Source organism: Populus alba, chromosome 8 (assembly GCF_005239225.2).
Source record: "Populus alba chromosome 8, ASM523922v2, whole genome shotgun sequence".
NCBI classification, from domain to species: Eukaryota; Viridiplantae; Streptophyta; class Magnoliopsida; order Malpighiales; family Salicaceae; genus Populus; species Populus alba.
In genome coordinates, this window is record NC_133291.1 from 770,720 (window position 1) to 792,799 (window position 22,080).

General features: G+C 35.8%; 3 protein-coding genes and 1 long non-coding RNA gene across 10 annotated transcripts; 3 read left to right on the forward strand and 1 right to left on the reverse strand.

Annotated features, from left to right (window-relative positions):
• Positions 1 to 300: 300 nt before the first annotated feature.
• Positions 301 to 2,091, forward strand: LOC118045192 (small ribosomal subunit protein eS17w-like). 7 transcript variants are annotated; one of them, XM_035053758.2, is made up of 2 exons: positions 301 to 427; positions 1,452 to 2,091. In XM_035053758.2, exon 2 carries the CDS (start codon positions 1,477 to 1,479, stop codon positions 1,897 to 1,899), a length of 423 nt encoding a protein of 140 aa, XP_034909649.1. In that variant the 5' UTR covers positions 301 to 427; positions 1,452 to 1,476; the 3' UTR covers positions 1,900 to 2,091. The 7 variants fall into 7 exon arrangements, with proteins under 7 accessions (XP_034909649.1, XP_034909650.1, XP_073267009.1 ...); XM_035053759.2 differs by having other exon boundaries at positions 312 to 427; positions 1,446 to 2,091; XM_073410908.1 differs by having other exon boundaries at positions 317 to 427; positions 1,434 to 2,091.
• A 148-nt stretch (positions 2,092 to 2,239) lies between these two features.
• On the forward strand, positions 2,240 to 10,055 carry LOC118045141 (uncharacterized). Its single transcript, XM_035053695.2, has 11 exons — positions 2,240 to 2,312; positions 2,417 to 3,567; positions 3,938 to 4,065; positions 4,500 to 4,640; positions 5,003 to 5,089; positions 5,627 to 5,780; positions 6,068 to 6,127; positions 7,137 to 7,565; positions 8,209 to 8,504; positions 8,632 to 8,761; positions 9,349 to 10,055. Exons 1-11 carry the CDS (start codon positions 2,240 to 2,242, stop codon positions 9,892 to 9,894), a joined length of 3,195 nt encoding a protein of 1,064 aa, XP_034909586.2. The 3' UTR covers positions 9,895 to 10,055.
• A 7,221-nt stretch (positions 10,056 to 17,276) lies between these two features.
• LOC118045191 (transcription repressor OFP13) lies at positions 17,277 to 19,124 on the forward strand. Its single transcript, XM_035053756.2, has one exon. It carries the CDS (start codon positions 17,417 to 17,419, stop codon positions 18,059 to 18,061), a length of 645 nt encoding a protein of 214 aa, XP_034909647.1. The 5' UTR covers positions 17,277 to 17,416; the 3' UTR covers positions 18,062 to 19,124.
• Positions 19,125 to 20,492: 1,368 nt separating this feature from the next.
• Positions 20,493 to 21,782, reverse strand: LOC118045190 (uncharacterized). Its single transcript, XR_004686941.2, has 2 exons — positions 21,701 to 21,782; positions 20,493 to 21,222 (listed from the first exon to the last, which is right to left on the reverse strand). It is a non-coding gene; the product is annotated as an uncharacterized lncRNA (long non-coding RNA).
• Between the last annotated feature and the right edge of the window lie 298 nt (positions 21,783 to 22,080).

Consider the following 22,080-nt stretch of genomic DNA (forward strand, 5'->3'; position numbering starts at 1 on the left):
ACTTTGTAATTCTTGATATTAAAATATTTTTATATTTTTTTAATATAAAAAATTTATCTTAAAATTCTTAGTAATATCCATGTTACATAAGCATCCTGATTAAGAAGAAGTGAATTGCAATCGTGGGTTCCACTTCATGGGTTATATGCAAATAAAAAATGATGAAAAGTTAAATGTGCAGAAACAAAATCATTCAATAATACTGACCTGTGAAAATAAAAAAGAGAACGGATGAAGTAAAATCGCGAAAAAGAAGAAGTAATGGGCCTATTATCTTCACATATATCAGTCCGGCCCATGAAGCTATAAGATGAATATAAAACTGTGACAGGAGAAAAACCCTATCCCTTATATACGCACTCTCCCTTCTCCTCACCCCCGCATCAAGCAGCCGCTCCTCGTTCTCACCTGTGCTCTCCTCTTGAAGGTAACACTCACCCTCTTCTCTCCTGCTTCATGTCTCCATCTTGTGAGACAGAAAACTTGTGTATTATTTAGTTCGATGAAAAATTATTGTTTTTGTTGTTTTCGTGTGTATTTGATCTGTCTGGTGGCTAAGATGACGTGGGAAAGGGGGAGGGGTTATTTGGCTTTGTTTTTCTGTTTTGAATATTTAGTTTCTTAGCAATGGGAATGCAAAACTACTGTGATATTGCTCTTGTTTACGGATTTTGTGTAGTGATTGATTTGTTTGTTTCCTGAGAAAGTATGAGATTGGAATCGGTTTATTGATTGGATTACTGTTTTGATTGATTAAAAAAGTGATTTTAGATTTGTTTGAAAATGAGTATAGTTTTGCTGCTGGAAACTTTTGAAGTTGTGTTGTCTGTAATTTTGATGTTTTGTGTACATTGAATGTCGATTTTACTCTCTTTTTCTGTTTTTTTCTCTTGTTAGAAAAGCTCTATCGAACTAATATGACGTTCTTAGAGCATTTTCGGGGAATAGCTCATAGTTTTTTGGAATGGAGACGTGACAGATGCCTTTTTGCCGTCTCCCGGAGTTAGACATGTCTTTCTTGCTTCTTGTCTACTCCCATGCCTGCTTTCGGTAGGAAGACAAATAGGGGATCGATATCAATCAAGATTGTTCGTTTCATTAGGGGTTTACAGCTCATTTAAAACTGAAAACAGGATTGTTTTTGTTCTGTTTCTATATATCTGCCATGAATTGGCTATCTATCGTATATGAGGAACTTTTGTAGGAGTTTATGTCCTCGGCGAAATATTTGGCTTTAAGATAATAGAATTGACTCTCCAAGCTGCCTTCTTGTAGCTCTATTGCATTTTGGTTCTCATGTTATCATGTATGAACTTGAGTTGTTTTGTCTTGGGTCATTACCAACACAGTTTATCATGTTTTGCTTGCATGGTTCCTGAAAGGAAATGATGATCAGCATTACAGTCTCAGTTAATCGTAAGTTTTATTTGCAGCAGCAGCAGCAGTAGCAGCAGCAGCAGAAGCTTATCTTTGAAGATGGGTCGTGTCCGTACTAAGACAGTGAAGAAGTCCTCACGCCAGGTTATTGAGAGGTACTACTCTAAAATGACATTGGATTTCCACACCAACAAGAAGATTTTGGAAGAGGTTGCTATCATCCCCTCAAAGAGGCTCCGCAACAAGATTGCTGGGTTCTCTACCCATCTAATGAAGCGTATTCAGAAGGGACCAGTCCGTGGCATCTCACTGAAACTTCAAGAGGAAGAGCGCGAGCGTCGTATGGACTTTGTGCCTGAAGAGTCTGCCATTAAGATCCAAGAGATTAAAGTTGACAAAGAGACCATTGACATGCTTGCTGCCCTTGGTATGTCAGACTTTCCTGGGATTGTTGAAGTTGAACCTCAGCCTATGGTTCCAACCCAGGGCTTTGGCAGAGGAGGTGGTGCTAGGAGGTACTAGAGTTAAATAACCTCATCGCGATGTTCAAGTGCGAGCGCCAGAACTTTAAATTTTGTGCCTGAATGTCTTTTTTTTAGTGCTCACTTTCAGAGTTTTTATTTATATTATCCTAAATGGTATTTGTGCTTGATGCTTTAAACTGGAGAATTAGTTGATTTTGCTGTTAAAAGACTGATATTTTAGTTGATTCAATCCTGTCATCTAATACTTTTTTTGTCATGTGTTCAATTACATGAACAACTTGAATTTTTAAATCATGTGTGATATCTTAAGTCGGAAAAAAATTGGATTGTTTTTTCTCCCATGGATTTGGCGAAGGACTGTAGCAAGCGCAGGCTGTATGACCCCTAGAACTCGTATGCCATTTTTCACTGCAAGCTTTGTGTTTGCTGACTTGCTGCTAGCTGCTGCAGGTGGAATGATTGTTTTGATATCTAAAATAATTTTTAAAATATAAAATAAAAAGTATTTTTAAAAAATAACTACACTATATTCACATCTTATGATGTTTCATAAGGTAGCATCCTGCCTGACCTAAATGTCCTCAAGAAACTCTTCTTGTTAGATTTATCTCAACGTATTCAGTTCATCGTGAATGAGAATTGGTCCACGGTTTCTGCTTTAGGTGAAAGGTTCCAAGGCAAATCCAACACATCTATTTCTAGCCCATGTACAGGCCTGGTTCTAGCCCATACAAAGAGAATAAGAACCCAAGGTTTCAAAAACTACCTTGTGTACCCACCATTTTCTGAGCTTAACTCTCCACAGATAATGGATATTTTGCCTCTCTGCACCATCCCGCACTTTCCTCATTGCCCCTCTCCTTTCTCCACCACCACCACCACCACCACCACCACCACCACCACCACCACAACCACCGCTTCCATTTCTTTCTCCCTCAAACCACCACCTCCACCGCCACCAGAACCCACCAATTCTTCCTCTATCCGCCGTCCCAAATCACTCGATCCCCCACCGTCCCCCACCCCCGCCCCCACAACTCCTAAAATCCCCCAAAACCCACTCAAAACCCTCCTTAACCCCTCCAAACCCCAAATAACAAGCTCCAGTACCACTAGCACCACCAACCCTCTTTCTCTCTCCACCAAACTCCGCCTCTCCACCAAACTCTCTCCCCCACCGCCGCCGCCACTTGAAACCACTCAAACCCCAGAAGCTGAAACCCAAGAAAAGACTCGAAAAGTAGAAAATGAAGCCCCCAAACCTGATTTCTGCCAAAAAGGGAAGATCTTTATTGGAAATTTACCAAACTGGATAAAAAAACACGAACTTTCTGAATTATTTCGCCAATTCGGTCCTATAAAGAATGTAGTTTTGATAAATGGTCATAATGAGACTGAAAGGAATGCTGGTTTCGGGTTTATTATCTATGATGGTCCATCTGCAGAGAAGTCTGCAATGAAAGCTGAGGAATTTGATGGAATGGAGTTTCGTGGGAGGGTTTTGACTGTGAAATTGGATGATGGGAGAAGATTGAAGGCGAAAGCAGAGGAAAGGAAGAATTGGGTTGATGGAGAGGATGGGAGTGACTATAGGTCTAAATGGCACGAAGAAAGAGAAGGGTCTACGAAGGCTTTTCGGAAGGTTTTAGACACGCAACCGGAGAATTGGCAGGCAGTTGTTAGTGCTTTCGAAAGGATTAAGAAGGTAAAAGATCTCAGACACTCTTATTGTTAGACTTGTAGTTTTAAGTTGATTAAGCAGAAAAAATGTGGACGACTTGTCAGATTCAGGTCGTCAACAGTAGGAAATAATGAATTCCATATTAATCTGTGTCTGGCCACATATATATAGCCACGACTTGTGCAGATTATGGTAACCGTGGTCTAAGTGGATAATCGTTAACTTTTAATGGGATGATTTGTGCGTAATGGCTTGATTCGTTATGCATATTGCTTCTAAATGATGGGAAAAGGTTGCATGGTCATATCATGGGTGACCTTTTTATATTTAAAAAGTTATGATAGCTCTTACTTAGTCATTAGCATTTTCCTCTTTTTTCCCATCATTTTATTAGCCTGCTAGAAGGGAGTTTGGATTAATGGTGGGTTACTATGCGAGGCGAGGGGATATGCATCGTGCACGACAAACTTTTGAGAGCATGCGAGCAAGGGGAATTTATCCGAGTTCACACGTCTATACAAGGTAAAGTCTTTGATAAAACATCACTAGTCTTGCTTATTTGTGATTTAAGTTGAATAACTTCTTTATGAGCTTCTTCATCTGTTGAAATACCGGTCATCCATCCATATTGTCTTCAGTACATACATATTACGCAAATGTGTCTGGTGGCAAATTCTGTTTAGGATGCAGTCCTGAAAAATATTTTACTCCAAGTATAGCCTATCCACATGAGATTGTAGGGCTTTCAGCTTTGAATTTCATACCTTAGTTATGTGTTTTTTCTTCATTCACGTGTTATTCATTTTTTGGGTAATTTGGCAATGTCTGTTGAAGGTTGCTTCCCAAATGTAATTTTTGTTCAATTTACAGGAACTTGGTCCCTCGTAGTTTTAGAGGTTAATTGTTATGTAATTTAATTCTCTTCTATTGTCATTAAAGTTATTTATTTCATGCAGCCTTATTCACGCTTATGCAGTTGGTAGAGACATGGAAGAAGCACTGTCTTGTGTTAGGAAAATGAAGGAAGAGGGTGTTGAAATGAGTCTGGTGACATATAGTATAGTTGTTGGAGGATTTGCTAAAATTGGCAATGCTGAGTAAGTAAATATTACGTTTAGTACCTTTTCTTGAAGAACATATCTGTTTCATTAACTTTGCTTTTGGAGTTATCCTTTTGAAGCCTCTTTTTTTTTCTCACCTTGTTGTCAAGCCTTTGGTTTTATGTGTTTATATTTCTTATTTGTGCAGTGGCTTATTCTTTAAACTAAAGTAACTGCAGGTTTTTATGACTTGATCAACATACAAAAGCTTTGATGATTTATGCTTTAAACTTTAGCAATTGCAACTTGTTCAGTTGTGTTCAAGTCTTGATTTTCTATATAGCAAAACATTGCAACTTTGGTTTTTGTTTCAGGAGTTCCTCTCCATGCTAATAATAACTTAAACGTTGATTTTGAAGAGCTGCAGAGCACTGGTTTAAGGAGGCCAGAGAGAGGCATACAAATTTGAATGCAATAATTTATGGGAGCATTATATATGCTTATTGGTCAGTATTATGTTTCAAATTCAAGTCTATATTGATTTCTTTTCATTATACACACACACACACACACACACTGATCACTTCAATATGCTGAACACTATATCATGTTGATGCTGAATAGTTCCTTGGCAATAAATGTGAGGTCAAATACATATGCTTTAGTGTACAAGTTTGTATGAATGTACTCATATAATAGTGATCATTTTAGGGGCTATTGTTTCGTGCATCATCAATTCGCCTACTGCCAAGTGCAATTATTGGGCTCCAAGTCTTTGGGGTGCGAACTATATTAAATTGTTGAAGGCTAGGACCATATCTAAGGATCCTGTGTAGGTCCCATCATTTGTGGAAAAAACCTTTGGTACGTGTTAAATGGATCCTTGGATGCTTATTGAATTAGGTTGCATGATAAAATTTGTATCTGTTGATTCTGTTCATGTTGTCTACACATTACACTCTATAGTCTCTGTTAAATTTTTTTCCAAGTTTATGAGGTGCTTTCATAAGCTCACAATATCTTCACTCATCCATCAATTACAGTCAGTCATGCAATATGGATCGAGCTGAATCTTTTGTGAGGGAGATGGAAGAAGAAGGTATAGATGCTCGTATTGACATATATCATACCATGATGGATGGTTACACTATGATTGGAAATGAAGAAAAATGTCTGATTGTATTCAAAAGGCTTAAGGTAACAAAACGATATTACATGCAAGGTGCTTATGGGGGTGCTTTAGTTTTGTAAGTTTTGTTTGCATTGGAGGTGTGTTTTGTGTCTTTTAGCTCCATCGATCCCCCCTCTTGCTCTCGAATGCCAAAATCATTTGAGGTTAGAGCAATATGCATTTTTTGATAACATGTAATTGCAAAGCTTCACCTTTGCCTTTTATACTCTTTCATGAAGAATTTACATGAATTATATGATTATTCATATCTCATATCATCCCTTCATGCTCAATCACTATATGCATGTTGTAGGAATGTGGATTTGCTCCTTCAGTGATTAGCTATGGATGTCTCATCAATATGTACACCAAGGTAAGCCTTTTGTCATTTCACCTTTCACTCTAAATTTTTTGTATTTTATTCTATTTTAAAGCTCCCTTACTCACGAGCCTAGTGAAGCAACTTGACACCAGGAATGCTTGTGATTTAAGGAACGGACAGCCCTAGCTCAAGATGTTACTATATAAACATTTTGGACAAAACTGTGTGGAGCTAAGCATGTCATTGCTTAAATCAAATTGATTCATAATTCGCTGCACAAGGATAATGTAAAACATAAATTGGAAGAATGAACTCAGATCCTGGAGTCCATGAAAAGTATAAAACTGTGATAAGTTAAAAAGAGATCTTTTAGATGCCTCCAATCATTTGTTTTGACCTTCTCTTGGAGTCGTGCCCTTGAAAGAGTGGGATAATTAGACCGTGTTCTTTTCTGAGTGGACTACATCATGTTGGAGGATGGCAGGCGGATTTGTTTGTTTTGAGGGCTTATGGCTTTAGTGCTTAGAAAACAGGGATCCAGTCCATTTGAATGTCTAAATTACTTCGGAGAATTGGGCATCAGGTTGTCTTCCAGAAACATAATATTTCTTTGTTTGAGTATCCTAGAAGAATGACCATTAAGGAGGATGCAGTGGAATTTGTTTGTTGTTAAGGTTGTGACTTCAGTGCTAAGAACGCTGGGATCCAGTTCATTTTAACTGGAATCTTCTGAAAGTTTGGCATCAAAATGTCATTCCTGCAAGCCAATTTGAGTTTCAGAAAGCTTGAGAGAAGGTTGAGAATTTTACAAGAGGGAGCAGAATTTTCCTGCTTCATGAGGATTTTGACCATTCATGTTATGTTGTGCTCTTCTGTTCAAACTTTTTTAATCTTTATGCTTTATGGAAGTACGCATTGTGCCCATCTTCATTTTTATTCAATGAATATTTCTGTTTTGAGTTCTGTATTTTGTTGGATGTATAGTTGTTCCTTACTCATGTTTTGTATTCAAGTTGGTATCTCTAGTCTTCTTTTTATTACATTCAAACCTCCTTTTCAGATAGGTAAAGTTTCTAAAGCCCTGGAGGTTAGCAAAATGATGGAATCAGCTGGCATAAAGCATAACATGAAGACGTATTCCATGTTGATCAATGGGTTCTTGAAGTTAAAGGATTGGACCAATGCATTTACAGTTTTTGAAGATGTTACCAAAGCTGGTTTGAAACCTGATGCGATTCTCTATAATAACATTATCAAAGCATTCTGTGGAATGGGAAATATGGATCGTGCCATCCATATGGTGAAGGAAATGCAGAAGGAAAGACATCGGCCTACTTCACGTACATTTATGCCCATTATACATGGATTTGCAAGAGCTGGGGAAATGAGGAGGGCCCTAGAAATTTTTGATATGATGAGGCGGAGTGGGTGCATTCCAACTGTGCACACCTTCAATGCTTTGGTTCTCGGCCTTGTTGAGAAGCGTCAGGTAAACTATGCACATGATATAACTTAGTTTTGGAACCTGACATACCAGATTCAAATTTTAATAAATAGACTAGTTTGTGAAAAAAGCTTTTAGTAGATGTCATGATGATGTGTACTGTATAAGTATTTTAGCATGGCCTTTTTTTCAATGTTGCTGATTTGTTAGGAAAGCAGTCATTGTCTGTAATATTGATGGAAGTTTCTCAAAGACTTCCTAAATATGTGTAACTTTTCCTTCACCTTTGGGTACATATAAAATTTCAAAGGTCTGCTTGCATGAACAACACTGTAAATAGTAATTTACTATATCTATCTGTGCAAGTGACTCTTACACCCCCATGTACTTGGTTGAAAAATTTAACCTCTTTTCCAGTTTAGTGAACCATTGTTCCCTTCATATCCCTCAGTTGTGTGATCAACTAAAGTCACTTCTTGAGATGCTTAATGAAGTTCCATTTTGGTACATGTGTATCAGCAGTCATGAAAATTTAATTATGTTTATCCTTTTATGAATGCTGTCTTCTAATATTAATGATTCACTTTGCCTTTTCACTAATTCGTTTCTATCTGCACTGGAAGCTTATATTCAGTAATGCATTATCTTCTTGTTTGACACAAACATGTTCATCTTGAGTATCTTGCAGATGGAGAAGGCTGTTGAAATATTGGATGAGATGGCATTGGCAGGTGTAAGTCCAGATGAACACACATACACGACAATCATGAATGGTTATGCAGCATTAGGTGATACTGGAAAGGCCTTTGAGTATTTTACCAAATTAAGAAATGAAGGACTAGAACTTGATGTGTTTACATATGAGGCATTGCTCAAGGCATGTTGCAAGTCAGGCAGGATGCAAAGTGCTTTAGCAGTTACAAGAGAGATGAGTGCTCAAAATATTCCAAGAAACACCTTTGTCTATAACATATTAATCGATGGGTATGAATTACTGTCTCTTAAATATCATTGCAATTAATGTGTTCTCAAAATCTCCTCTGTTTCCTTGGTTAGATATGTTATCATCATTTATTTCCAATATCTTGATTCAATTGTTTTTCTGATGTAGATGGGCTCGAAGAGGTGATGTTTGGGAGGCTGCTGACCTTATGCAGCAAATGAAGCAAGAAGGGGTTCAACCTGATATTCATACATTTACGTCCTTTATAAATGCTTGTTGCAAGGCTGGAGACATGCTGGTATGCTTTGCTGATCAGTAACTAGTCCTTTTTTTTCAATGTTGTTAGTAAAGGGCACACTCAATGCATTCTGAACTTGAATGGTGATAACAAGCATTGCATTCTAAATTGCTGTAGCCCTTGTATAGACAATCTGATCAACACGATTTCATAGGATCTAGTTTATGAAGGTGAAAATTAGAATGCAATGCTTGTTATCACCTGAAGGTGAAAATTAATTTGACCTTTTTTTCTTGTAATTGAAAGCATTGCTTAGACTTAAACAGAAGAAAATTTCAGTAAGGTGTTAATTCAGCAATTTGGTCCCTCATGTTTTACTTAGGTTTGTAATATAGGATGAATTTTTGCTTTCTAGTCTTGGATGGCGATATGTGTTTAAGACCCTGGCACTGGAAGTTTTTGTTTCAGTTTCTCATTTTCCAACTGGGCATAATAATATCAGGTGCAACCTTTTTCTTTTAAACAAAACCAGGAAACAAAATGCTTAAATCAAGTCATTTCTGTCTAAAATTTTAAATGCTTCAGCTTTATTTATTTATTTTTTCTGTGCTGTTCCTAATTTGATTTGAGCAAACCATATTTTTCAGAGAGCAACAAAAACAATACAAGAAATGGAGGCTTTAGGAGTGAAGCCAAATGTGAAAACCTACACCACATTGATTCATGGGTGGGCATGTGCTTCTCTTCCAGAAAAAGCATTGCGCTGCTTTGAAGAGATGAAGTTGGCTGGATTAAAGCCTGATAAAGCTGTGTACCATTGCTTAATGACATCATTGTTGTCAAGGGCTACTGTTGCTGAAGCATACATTTACTCTGGGATTCTGTCCATTTGCAGAGAAATGATAGAATCTGAGTTGACTGTAGATATGGGGACTGCAGTTTACTGGTCCAAATGTTTACGCAAGATTGAAGGAACAGGAGGAGAGCTCACGGAAGCTTTACAGAAGACCTTCCCTCCTGATTGGAATGCGCATCACTCTCCCGAGGCAAACTACGAATCAGATATTGATGATGAACCCAGCAATGGTGGTGATGATAACATGTTTTTGGCTGGTGTGAATGATGGAGATAGCGACGATGACGTTGATGATCATGACGAGAACAAGGATTTCAAACAGAGATTATGGGTTTAAACCAGTTTCAGAGTCAAAAGCTGTATGACACTCAAATGAGTGAACCAAGCTATTGAAAATGCACCATTCACATATGGTCATCCTTCAGTAAACTTCAAAACTCGTGATCATTTTGATCATCCTGTATGTGATACATCGCAAAATATTTTCACGTTCTCTTAGTCACAGAGCTAAAATTATGCTTCATGCATTTATGGCGTTGAGAATTCTCAACTAGGCAGAAGGTTCATCAAACTTCGAACTGACTTCATTTTGACTCCTTTCAGTGAGACTAGACCAAAGTTACAAACAATTAGAGCAATGAAGGCATACGATAGTAGAACTTTTGACGTGATTGCTATCCGCTGAGTTAGGGATGCTTTCCAATAATAGCACAAGAAGAAAAGAATACAAGTCTTGATTTTTGCCCAAGACTCTCACTGCCAGGATTGCACCCGCAAGATGAACCATCAAATCAAGTTGAAATTTCTTCATCATCATCAAGCCAACGTTCCTGCATGTCGATAGATATCAACTCAACTGACAGTTGTGACATGATTGAGGCACCTTCATTGGTTTTGACGTTGCCTCATCCCATCTATGGTGTCTGAAGGACATCCCAAATGTCCAAAATGCAGAGAACCATTTTTTGTTGATAAGTTCTGTCAAAAGGCCAGCTAAGAAACCAAGGAAGTGTCAGTTTGCCTTTGAATTTTGTTTTCACAAGACAAGTTGTGCATAGCAATATTTCGCTATTCTTCCCTCGACATTTCTCTTCTAAATTTTTCCATTCTCATGTCAAATGCAATCTGAATGATTTCAAGGGCACTTGGTTCATATAAAAACCATAAAACGGGATTAGACGATACGAGGGAATCCTCAAATTAGCGCCCCCTCCCCCCCCTCTTTGTTCTTTGTTCTTTTGATATAGTTGACAGAAATATTTTCTCAATTACATCCCTTATTTGTTTAGAACTCTATACTTGGGTCACTCATCTAAAATCGTCACCAATTTCAAATAAAAGAAAATCAAAATTTCTTCAAGAATACATCGTTTTATTGCATAACTATACACTTTAGACAAAACTTACACTAATAGATATGGATGCTAGAACTCGGTTGAGTAATGTATAAAACCCTGGATACTAAATTGAAAAAAGTTTTAGTTTTAAGACTCCAACTGAAAATCTTTGAACAGTTCAGCGTCTCAGTAATTTAGACACAACTTAAGAATCAAAATCATACTTCGCAGGGAACAGAGCACTACAATGTAAGATGATAACTGTGATAATGAGTTCAGTCCACATTGAATGCCGTTTTGAAACATGAATGGTCACCTCAGGTTCTGTAGCTATAGACAGGGTGGAAATGGATTTGATGATTCTGTACCTCCCTTCTTAACATCTGTTGATGATGACCTAATTCTTGGTACAATCATTTTGCTGGGCTGTACGCACTGCCTTATTGATGTCATGGTGTCTTTAGTAGATCCCAATTGCCCAGAATTCAAGATAACCATTTTGGTTGATATGTTCCTTCAAAGGCCACCTAAGAAATCAACCAAGTGTTAATTTACTACAAGAAGGCTACAAATCTGTCCATGCTTCCGAGCTGGTTTTTGTAGTGGGATATATAGGAAGCAAATTCCATCTAAATCTTCATGAAAATAAGTTACTCTACACATTTCAACATGTTTGGAAAACATATTTGTAAAACCTAGATGGCCTGAGGGGTTGATCCATACCTTGCCAGCCCAAAATGTAGACCAACAGAGGTTGAAATAAATAAAAAGATAAAAGAATTCGATTGACTCGGTAAAAAAACCGAGTTGACCTTAACCAGTTAACTTTTTTATTTTGGACTCATTGTTGTCTCCTGGGGAGATTTCCAGCTTGCTTACATATTTAAATTAAATCCCACCTAGTTTTCAAGTGCTAAACTAGTGGATGGATGAAGAAGGGGAAAGAGATTAAGAACATTCTTGTCAACATATGCTCCCACTCATGTTCTTGGCACACAAACAGAAGACAACTGAATCTGGCCAAGAGAACAACGTATAATGATTACTATATTATTGGGTTCGCTATATATATATATATATATATATATATATATATATATATATATATATATTCCACATGGCATGCCCCATTTTAAAACATGCATCTCTTGAAGGTTTTGTTGCTTTATAATTCCAGTTAATTATCTAATTAATCATTCTGCATCTCACATTAATTAATGAAGGTTCCAAGGAGTTCCATGCATGGACATGCGTCGTTATTAATCCTTGCCATATCTTATCTTGTCCCCTCTAAGACAACTCAAACTCCATGGCTGATTCTTGCACTTCCACCAGAATGCCCTGTTGACTCTTCCATGTTCTTTCCATAACGGCAACTTCATTGGTTCGCATCAAACACTATTCAAACTCGATCCCAGTGTTGATAAATAGGACGGGATCACTATGTCAACCCGGTGAATCATGAACTTTGTTTTTAGCTGAGCTGAATTTAAAAATAAACCAAGAAAGAACTGACCCGGTTAAAAATTTAATAAAAAGATGTGGTTTTAATTTTTTTTTAAATAAAAAAACTTGAAATGATTTTGTTTTGACTTAAATTAAATCATTTAATCCGACCTGTGATCCTGTCATTGTATTGAGTAGGAAACCGGGTTGTATTTTATAATCTTGCCTTATATATATTATCATATATTAACGTGCATAGATAATATCGTGCAAACATGTAGTACTTCAATATTGACTTAAGAATACAAAATTGCATGTACGTACTTTTCATTGAGCTGCCTGGTTGTCAAATGCCACTAGGCTCTAGGGCAAACCCTAGATTATAATTGCCTCATTTTTTTCGTGCATTCATCTTGAGATGTTCGAGGTTGAAGGTACAAAACTAATCACAATTAGGAATTGATGGCAACTAATTATTATTTATTTAGGTATAACTTGGGATCCTGCAAGCCCCCCTTCCATCGACAATGGTATCTGCTCTGTTTCTTTCTTTCTTTCTCCCATCAAATCAGAGTGATTTAACACTTGAAAGCATGGTTTGAAATGAAAGTTCCAAGATCCTTCCATGTTCCCTTAATATCGATTTTCTGCTTTTATTAATGTTGTGAAAATATATCCAGATTTTCCCTAAGCCTCACCACCTAATCTTGAGAACAATATTATAATAAGACCCATTCATCTCATAGCAAGCCTTTTTGTGATACAAGTTTCACGAACTAATCTTGAGAATTCAATAATATATAAGGTTCATACTTGCCATAAATAAGATTTTTCATAAAATGAAAACAATAATATTCTTATATATAGATAATATTGTTAAACTTGGTTTCGCAGAATTTATTCAATCTAATCTATTAACTCGATGAATCAACTCATAATTTAATTAAAAATTATTATTTTTTATTTTTTAAATTAAAATAATATCATTTTGATTCACTCGAATAAACTCTAATTACCACACCAAACTTATCACATGGCCATGTTTAGAATTCTATAATATGTAAGGTTCATTCATGCCATAAATAAGATTTTTTTGTAAAATAAAAACAACAATATTATATATATATATATATATATATATATATAATGTTATTAAACTTGATTCGGCAAAGTTTACCCAATCTAATCTATTAACCTGATGAGTAAATTTATAATTTGATTAAAAATTATTTTTTTATTTTTTAAATTAAAATAATATTATTTTTAATTCGCTAGAGTAAACTCTACTCAATACCTAACTTATCACATTGCCTGATTTAGTAATTACTTTGTAAAGAAGGAGCACTCTTATTCTTCTTCTTTGTTTGGGTAACTAGACATTCATCTTTTCATGCATTTATTATTTAGTAATTATAATGTATGACGTGCAGTAATGGCATCTCAAAAATAGCTAGGACCGGCCGGTGATGGGTGGTTATGTTTCATAATCCTCTCAATTATCAAACTAAACACATTTTAAGGACTTAAAAAAAGACGATGGAACAGAGGGTCAACAACGTAGGTAGCATGTGCAATTCAGCCAATAATGAATTGGTAGATAGGAGACCAACCACTTCATTTACAACTCTTCTTCTTCATTAACTCACAATAATTAGGAACACAATTATCCACTGATGATTCCAACACAAGATAATCACTCAAATCGCACGAGCAAAAGATTAGAGCAATTAATCCTTAAGAAACCGGGCCAGCATGATGGTGGACCCGAAACCCAGTTGATTTGGGGTTCTACCCGAATCAAGTTTCGTAGAAAACTAATATGGGTTAATCCTATAAAAATCTAAGTTGAATCTAGGTTATTGATTTATTCTTTCTTCTATGTGTAATTATCTTTTTATTTAAAAGTAAACCTAAATAATAACTAATTAGTTATTTTTCTAATAACAAGTTATTGTTTAATTAATAATATTTAATCAACACATCTTAGAAAACTACTAATATATATCATATAACTTAATTTCACGATGCTTTCAACAAGAGTGTTTCGAAACATTACCTTAATTATTAACACAAAATGCTAATATATTTTAGGATTTTTATCGATTAAGGAATGTGTGTGTGGATTTTATCTTCCCGTGATAAAAAATCATACTGCTTTTATGATGGTTACAATTCACACATGCATGGAGCCCACACTCCCCTTCAAACGATGGGATGCCATATATTCGAAACTTTACACTTTGAAATCACTAGCAAACTATTAAAAAGAAGAAGAAAAAGAGTGAAACGTCACGGTGGTTATTTGTTAAATTATGGAAATCAAAGGGAAACTTCCTAGCTAGTGAACTTAATAACCTGCCAAACTTAGGTTTTAAACCCTACTCCAAACTAGGTTTACAAAAATAAGATGAAAGAATTTATCTAATTAAACTCATCAAATTCAATTTAAATTTTAAATGTTAAAATTAACCTGTTTAATTAGATTTTAATCCGACCTTAAACTAGACCGGATTATATACCATATTAGATTTAACAACTTTGTTTACAGGCAGCGAATTCCTTGTGATTGAAAATTCCCAAGGTGGTCTTTTAGCTTGCAGTACCGAGGAAGACAACATGGGTTCGATGTCCATAACTCGGAAACATATCCTTCGAGCCAACAAGCTCTCAGAACGTAAAAATGGTTAATGATCTTACCTATTAGTCATATGTATTAATTATTGGGCATGATCATACGGAGCTCCCTCCACTAATCTTTTTGGCCTTCTCGGCGATTTTTCCTCGCAAGATCTTGATTGGCTAACAATCAAGGGACCCCATTGGTGAGGGCCATGAGGTTTTTGTAGCACAGGAGCCAGGAATTAGGGCCCCATTCACATGGGACTGTGTAAGAATGTTGGTACCAGCACAGAACAACAAACATCTCTTATGCTGCTGTGCTATACGATGTATTATTATTCATGCATGGGACGTACAAAGGTTAGCTCTAAGATATGACGGTCGGAGTCAGCTCGGTGGATCGGAACGATCTTCGCCGATGGATAAACTGATAGTGGCAGCATGACAGCGTTGAAAGGCCCACACCATCATGAAAATAATGTGAAATTTTTTAACGGTACATGATATATATAGACGGTAGTATTTGTAAATATGATAGTGATTATGTTTTATTTAAAAATATATTAAAATATATATTTTTATATTTTTATTAGTTATTTTTAATTTAAAATATTAAAACAATCTAAAAATATATAATAAATTAATTTTAAATAAAAAAAATTATTTTTTTTTGAAAATATTGCTTTAGCTTCCAAACATCCCAATAAACATTTAGGCTACTGCCATCATAAACATAAAAAATATATATATATATATATATTAAAAGCCTTGCCCATCATATAAAAGAAACGTGAAAAAAATTTAAGGAAATAATTTTTTTTTGTTTTTGTTTTTTTGAAAGATAATAATTTTTAAAGTGTTTTTTTATTTAGAAATATATTAAATTAATATATTTTTTAAAAATATTTAACAATAACATATTAAAACGATCTAAAAATATAAAAAAATTATTTTTTATTTAAAAATATTAATCAAATGCAATCTATACAACATTATCTGACAACAAAGTACTGTAGGGTTTAATATATATATATAATAACATAGAAGTATGGTGCCTCCAAAACGGCCCCAAATAGCAAAGCCAATTTAGTTCTGGTCGACTGTACTCTATTCATTTTTCAGGTTATTGAAAGGACAGCCCAAATTTCACTTCCTGGTTTGTGAGGTCATTCTCATTTATTTTATTTATTTGACATCTCTATTCAATTTTATAGAAGTGGAACAATGAATATAGTGGTCCATTTGTCAAAAAGAAAAGGTTTTTTTTTTTTTAATGTGTTTTCATAGCCATTAATTAATAGACAGATAGTTGAAATTGATTACAATTTAATTATATATAAAACTCAATTATAAAAGTTAATTTTTTTTTTTTTTTTATGGTTTCATATCAAAAACTCAACATCTACTTTTAAAACAAACACACAAAGTCCAGAGAAAAAAAATATAGTACTATTATTCCAATAAACAAGATATGAACCGATGTTCCGGGTTAATTCAAGACCCCTATTGAATTAAAACCTATAAATTTTATAAAAAATAAGAGAAATTGACTTGTTGATTTCCAACCCGTAACATGATATTTTCTTGGAAGGAATATAATACCGATGATATGGATTCTATCTTTTTAATCTCAGAGGTCTCGCCTCATAAATCCATCGGCAAGGTCAAGTGTGCGACATCCAACCGTTCTTCATCGAAAAGAGTCACATGAATTTTGCCTCCTATCCTATGATTTATTTTTTCAATTTCCTCATGAAGTTCTTAAATTTCCTAATGTACGTGTCTCTTTCAATTACTTTAATAATCAAAACAGCGTTTTCTAGACGTTTTTTTGTATAATATATGATATCATCATGTGGTCCAAAACGAGAGAACAGCAGAGCTCACTTCCACGATTACGAAACACAGCATGCTCAATTAGGTTTCTCATTTAAGTATTTTTTATTCAATCCAGCTTGACTGTTTAAGGGAATCCAAGAACACTCACTTGAATCTAAGCAGGCGCCATGTTCACACATCTTTGCATGCAGTAGTTTTGACAGAGAAATTGCAGTAACTTGGAAGAGATGTGTTGTGAAAGGGATAGGAAAACTTCAGGGCACAGGAAAATCAACTGATCAAGGCCAAGGGAGCTCCATGAACTAGCAGCTTGTGAGCATAAAATATTAGATCAACATTATAAAATTCATACTGACAAAAGCTGTTCTATGTTCAGTTGCTTTGAGGAGGCATTTAATATCATATTCAATTATAGAACCTAAAATTTAATACAGTCATGACAGGCCCTACCAGCCCCATTTCCTTCCAACCCCCCCTACTCCTCCTCGCCTCTTCTTTAAATATTACCCTCACAACTTCCTCTGATCACATTAATAGCAAACCAAAAAGCAACAGACATTCACAAGCCCTGATAAAACCATTCAAGCTTTCTCTTGCTAGTGTTTGAGATCAAGAAAAATGAAGATCCCTACACTGTTCAAGATCAAAGAAACAAAGCAACCATGGCAAAAATGGCCTTCATGCAAGCACCCCAAGACTCTTTCTTTCAGGGGCGGAGAAGATGTGATCAAGACTGTAAACTCAGTTTTCTTTGATCCTTCTGAAAGGGTTGAGACACCAGAGTCATGGTTCACAAACTCATCAGAAACTACAAGTTTCTCAACTGAGTCGGAGGGCTTTGATGGGGAGTCGTTGGAGGTTGTTGTACGTGGAGTGAGATCAGAAAGGTTGTTTTTTGAGCCTGGGGAAACAAACTCGATACTAGAAGAGGCAAAAACAGGAGGGTTTCCATTCAAAGAAAGTGTGGTTCTAGCAATGGAGTCAGAGGATCCATATGTTGATTTTAGAAGGTCAATGGAGGAGATGGTGGAGTCTTATGGACTTGAAGATTGGGATTGTTTAGAGGAGTTGTTGGGGTGGTACTTGAAGGTCAATGGGAAAAAGAATCATGGCTATATAGTTGGGGCATTCGTGGATCTACTTGTTGGGATTGCAGCTGCTTCTTGTTCTGATTCCACTTCCTTTTCTTCTGCTGTTTCTTCATTTTCTCCTTCATCCCCTTTATGTTCATTGGAAGGGCATAATGAGATTGATGAGGAATAACAGATGGTATAGTCTTAGCTTCCTTATATCAGTTTTGTGTATATTAGTAGGATTAACGAAAAGCAAAAATGAGATACAGAGTTTCTTTTTGTTTATATTACTACGATGACTATGAAATCTCTCCCCTTCTTGGAAATGCCAAGAAATATTAGAATATGAAGGTTCTGCGATCTTGTTCTGTGTCTGTGAGTCTCCAGGTAGGTCCAAAGAGAGTCGTTGGAAGAATGTGAGATTATTGTTGCAAATGAACCAATGATAACATAATCTAGATGACTAATCTAACGTTTAATACTGACATTATGCACTAGAATGATCTTTCTTCAGAGATGTTCTGCTGCAGAAGCAGCTCATCCTCTGGACTGTCCTCTTAAAAGAAGCCACCTAAATCGGCGTGTCCAACCGACCATAAATCACGACATCAGTCTATGAAAATGGCACTGACATCCAGTGTTCCTATCCTATACTTTCTAGCATTAATTAACTCAGCTCCACATGCCATTACACAGTTTCAGCAAGCTTGGAAAATGGCATGCCATGTTGTGGAACAGTGCTGTATGGAAATATAAAGCAGATGGGAGTTCTTAGTATCTTTCTTTTACTTGAAAAGGAAGCCATCTTCCCCACAATAGTGCACCTGCCATTGATGGATTATTTAACATCCCATTTTATGCCCAAGTGAAACAAAACTCAGCTCCATGCACCGCAAAACTGCATTACAAATGTCACCTCTTCATCTTCCCAAGAACTCAGTAGCTAAACCTATATGCAATGCTTTGAGATCATCAACCAGATTTAACCCATGGTATGGACAGTGTGAAAAAAAGAGCAGAATATTGGTTTTAAAGAAAATATCGAATCATATCCATTATGCATCTTCTTGACTCTAGAGATAGAGAAGGAGGTGAATGGCACGCGTTACAGTCGCTCCATTTTTTTTATTCATCAGAAAAGAAAATAAAAAAGACACAAGGACTTGTCATGGAAATAGATACAAATAGAAATAACTTCAGATAAAAAGGTTGGGCCCTTGTAAGAGAATAGTCAGATACATCCCGTGGTTTCCCCTTCCACTATTGCAAGGGAAACTGTGAGATTTACCTGCATCATCTCATGGCAAATGTATTCTGCAAATCTTGGGTTACCATCAGGGCAGAACCAGAAATGGTTACATTTTCAAAAAGAAGAAATTTTTCCACTTCGTTGTTTCAATAAAACAGAATCCATTGTAAGAAAAAAGAAACCCCGAAATCCTAGGTTAATATTAGACTGGAGACACCGAGTCAGAGAGCCAGAACTGGGTTACATTCTCCACAAGAAGAAAATTTTCCCGCTGTTGTTTCAACAAACCAGAATCCCTTACAATAAAAACAAGAACCCCCCAGAGTAAAAGATATGTATAGCAAGCCTCGATGGGAAAGGTCAAGATGCAAATAAGGAAAAAGAAGTGTTAAGCAAAGAGTTCAAGAAATCTGTGGAAAGTTTTCAAATGGGATAAACAAAAATCTCTGAAAAGATTTGGAGACCATTCCTTGTATATTATTGAATCAAGAACTTTCAAGACAATTATGAATTCTACTACTCTGCTCGAGTTCAGAATTATAGCATGACCCCAGAAATCTCACTTGAAAACACCGAAAGTTGTGGCACAGAAAAAGTAGAGATTTAATTTATACAAAGTAGAAGAAGCCACTAATTAATTGCTGCACTTTGGTAAGAGCTGCTGAATTGCTAGAGTCTGCTTCAAGCAAGTTCCATGACAGCATCTAATAAAAAATGAACATCACAAGAAGGAAATATTAGACTCGGGTTCACTCCAAAAATGGAAGAGCTTGCAAAGCTAAAGCCCATGAAAGCATCCCCAGATCTGCTGATTCTACTGATATTTGATTAAATCAAATATCATTTTGCATTTTTTGCATGGCAAACCACTCCAAATTCCTCCCTCCCTTCAGTGTTCACAGTCATTAATGATCACCAACTATATGATTGACCTCTAGTGGGTAGAAACCTCAACATATCAATATGGCAATAACTATATCCTCCGTCCCTGAAAACTTGACTCCTGGCTGATCTGCAATTTACCTTCATTCCTGTGATTGTCAGAACTACAGATTTCAGCTTTCCCTTTACAAATTCCTTGTGATGTAAGGCTTCATATAAATTTTCATGTCTTCAATACAATGAACCACCAAATTCCTAAATAAGTAAAAGCAACTTCAGAGTTCAGACCATCTTAAAAACAAGCCAAGAATAAGTTTTATCTCATCTATGGTATTCTGAATCTACGAAACATGCAAAGTTCTGTGCCTACTTTATTATAACTAGAAAAAATAAGAGGTAGAGGTCCTGAAAAGAATGGAATAAAAATAGTTAGAGAGATAAAGGAAGGCACATTCAAAGTTAATCAATCCCAGCATTTTCAGATATGATATATACGAAAAATAAGGACAGAAACTATGTAATGTAGAAGTAATAACAAGACTAGTTCAAAAATATGTCAAGAGGGCAACAATCTGGAATCTATCTACCAGGAAGATAAAAAATCCCAAGAAAAAGTAATGAAGTTAAATCCAGCCATACACACATAGAGTTCAAAACCTAGTACAGATTATAAAACAAACAAGTATTCTGAGAAAAAGAATCTAAGTTGACACCCTAACTGAAAAAATTATGCAACATAAATACACTCTCCTTAACACCAATCACTAATCAGTTTGGGAAATCACTTTAAGGAAGAACCTCATTCAATCATCAAGTTCCACATCCAACAACAAGTGCAGAGATCACTGTCCTTTAATGCAAAGTTCCTTGGCACTTGCTCAGAGTCTTCTTAAATTTTGATAAAGATATTGTTGCGTTAAGGGAATCCTTAGCTAACATCTAACTGGGACTGATGGATTCCCCCAATGCAACCATATCTCCTCAGAATTAAAATCCCTTTGGTGTTTATCCACCACATTCTCAAGTGAGCAGCCAAACTGCTCATACTAATTCACCTTTCTGCTGATACCCAGTATTTCGCATCCCACATCTCCATCACTTCTGAAATTTGATCCCTTGGACATCAGAGGCAGAATCATGCTGGTGCCACTGCCTCTAGCAGCACCCAGTTAATTCATTTTCCACTCTTCAATATTCCTGTCAGTTCCATAAGACAAAAACTTGCACAAGCAATCAAAAGAGCACTACATTATAAGCAAACCCCATCTTTCCGAACAGTAACACAAGAACTACACAAATAAAAACCGTACAAGCCAAGATAATAACAAATTAGCATTCAAAAACATCACTCTTGAGCAAATATATTTAACAGCATGCATTTTAGGCAGATGCACGTCACTAATTCATACATGTTCATGAACTAATAATATATAGCTTAATATCTCATACTGTTTAAGCCCACATTAGCAATAATTTGTAAGCATTTAACGCAGAAAGCGGGTATAATAACACAGCCACAATCGCAAAATTGAGTGTAGAAACAAATTCATTAGACAAATAATAAAAAGAAACAAACTTTGACACTAATTCAACCCAAGAGTTCAAACCCATTTTAGTAACTGTGAGTCCAAACAAAATTCAGTAAAAGACTGTTTTAAGCGAGAGGAAGGCATAGACGTTGAAGAGATTAATAAGTACCTGAAGCTCAGTAGCTATGGTTTTGAAATCTGTGAAACGGAGAGAGACAAGATACCGAGATGGGTTTGTGACTTTGTGTCATATACCAGTTGTTAGCTGTAAATTATAGTTTTTTATCCCTCTTAGATTAATTTTTTCTTAGATTAGTCCCTAAACTTAAAGTTGTGTTTAAAATTCTCTCAAAGATTTCATTTTTATTTCAGTATATGTAGAATGGAATACACATACACATATTTTATACAATATTGGAAAATAAAACACGACATGGATTCATCAGAATTATTGAATTATGAGGTCTATCGATTTATTATGCTAATAAATTAATTTCGTCTTCCATCGCTCTAAACTCTTTACTATTTTAGGATGATTTATTATAATGT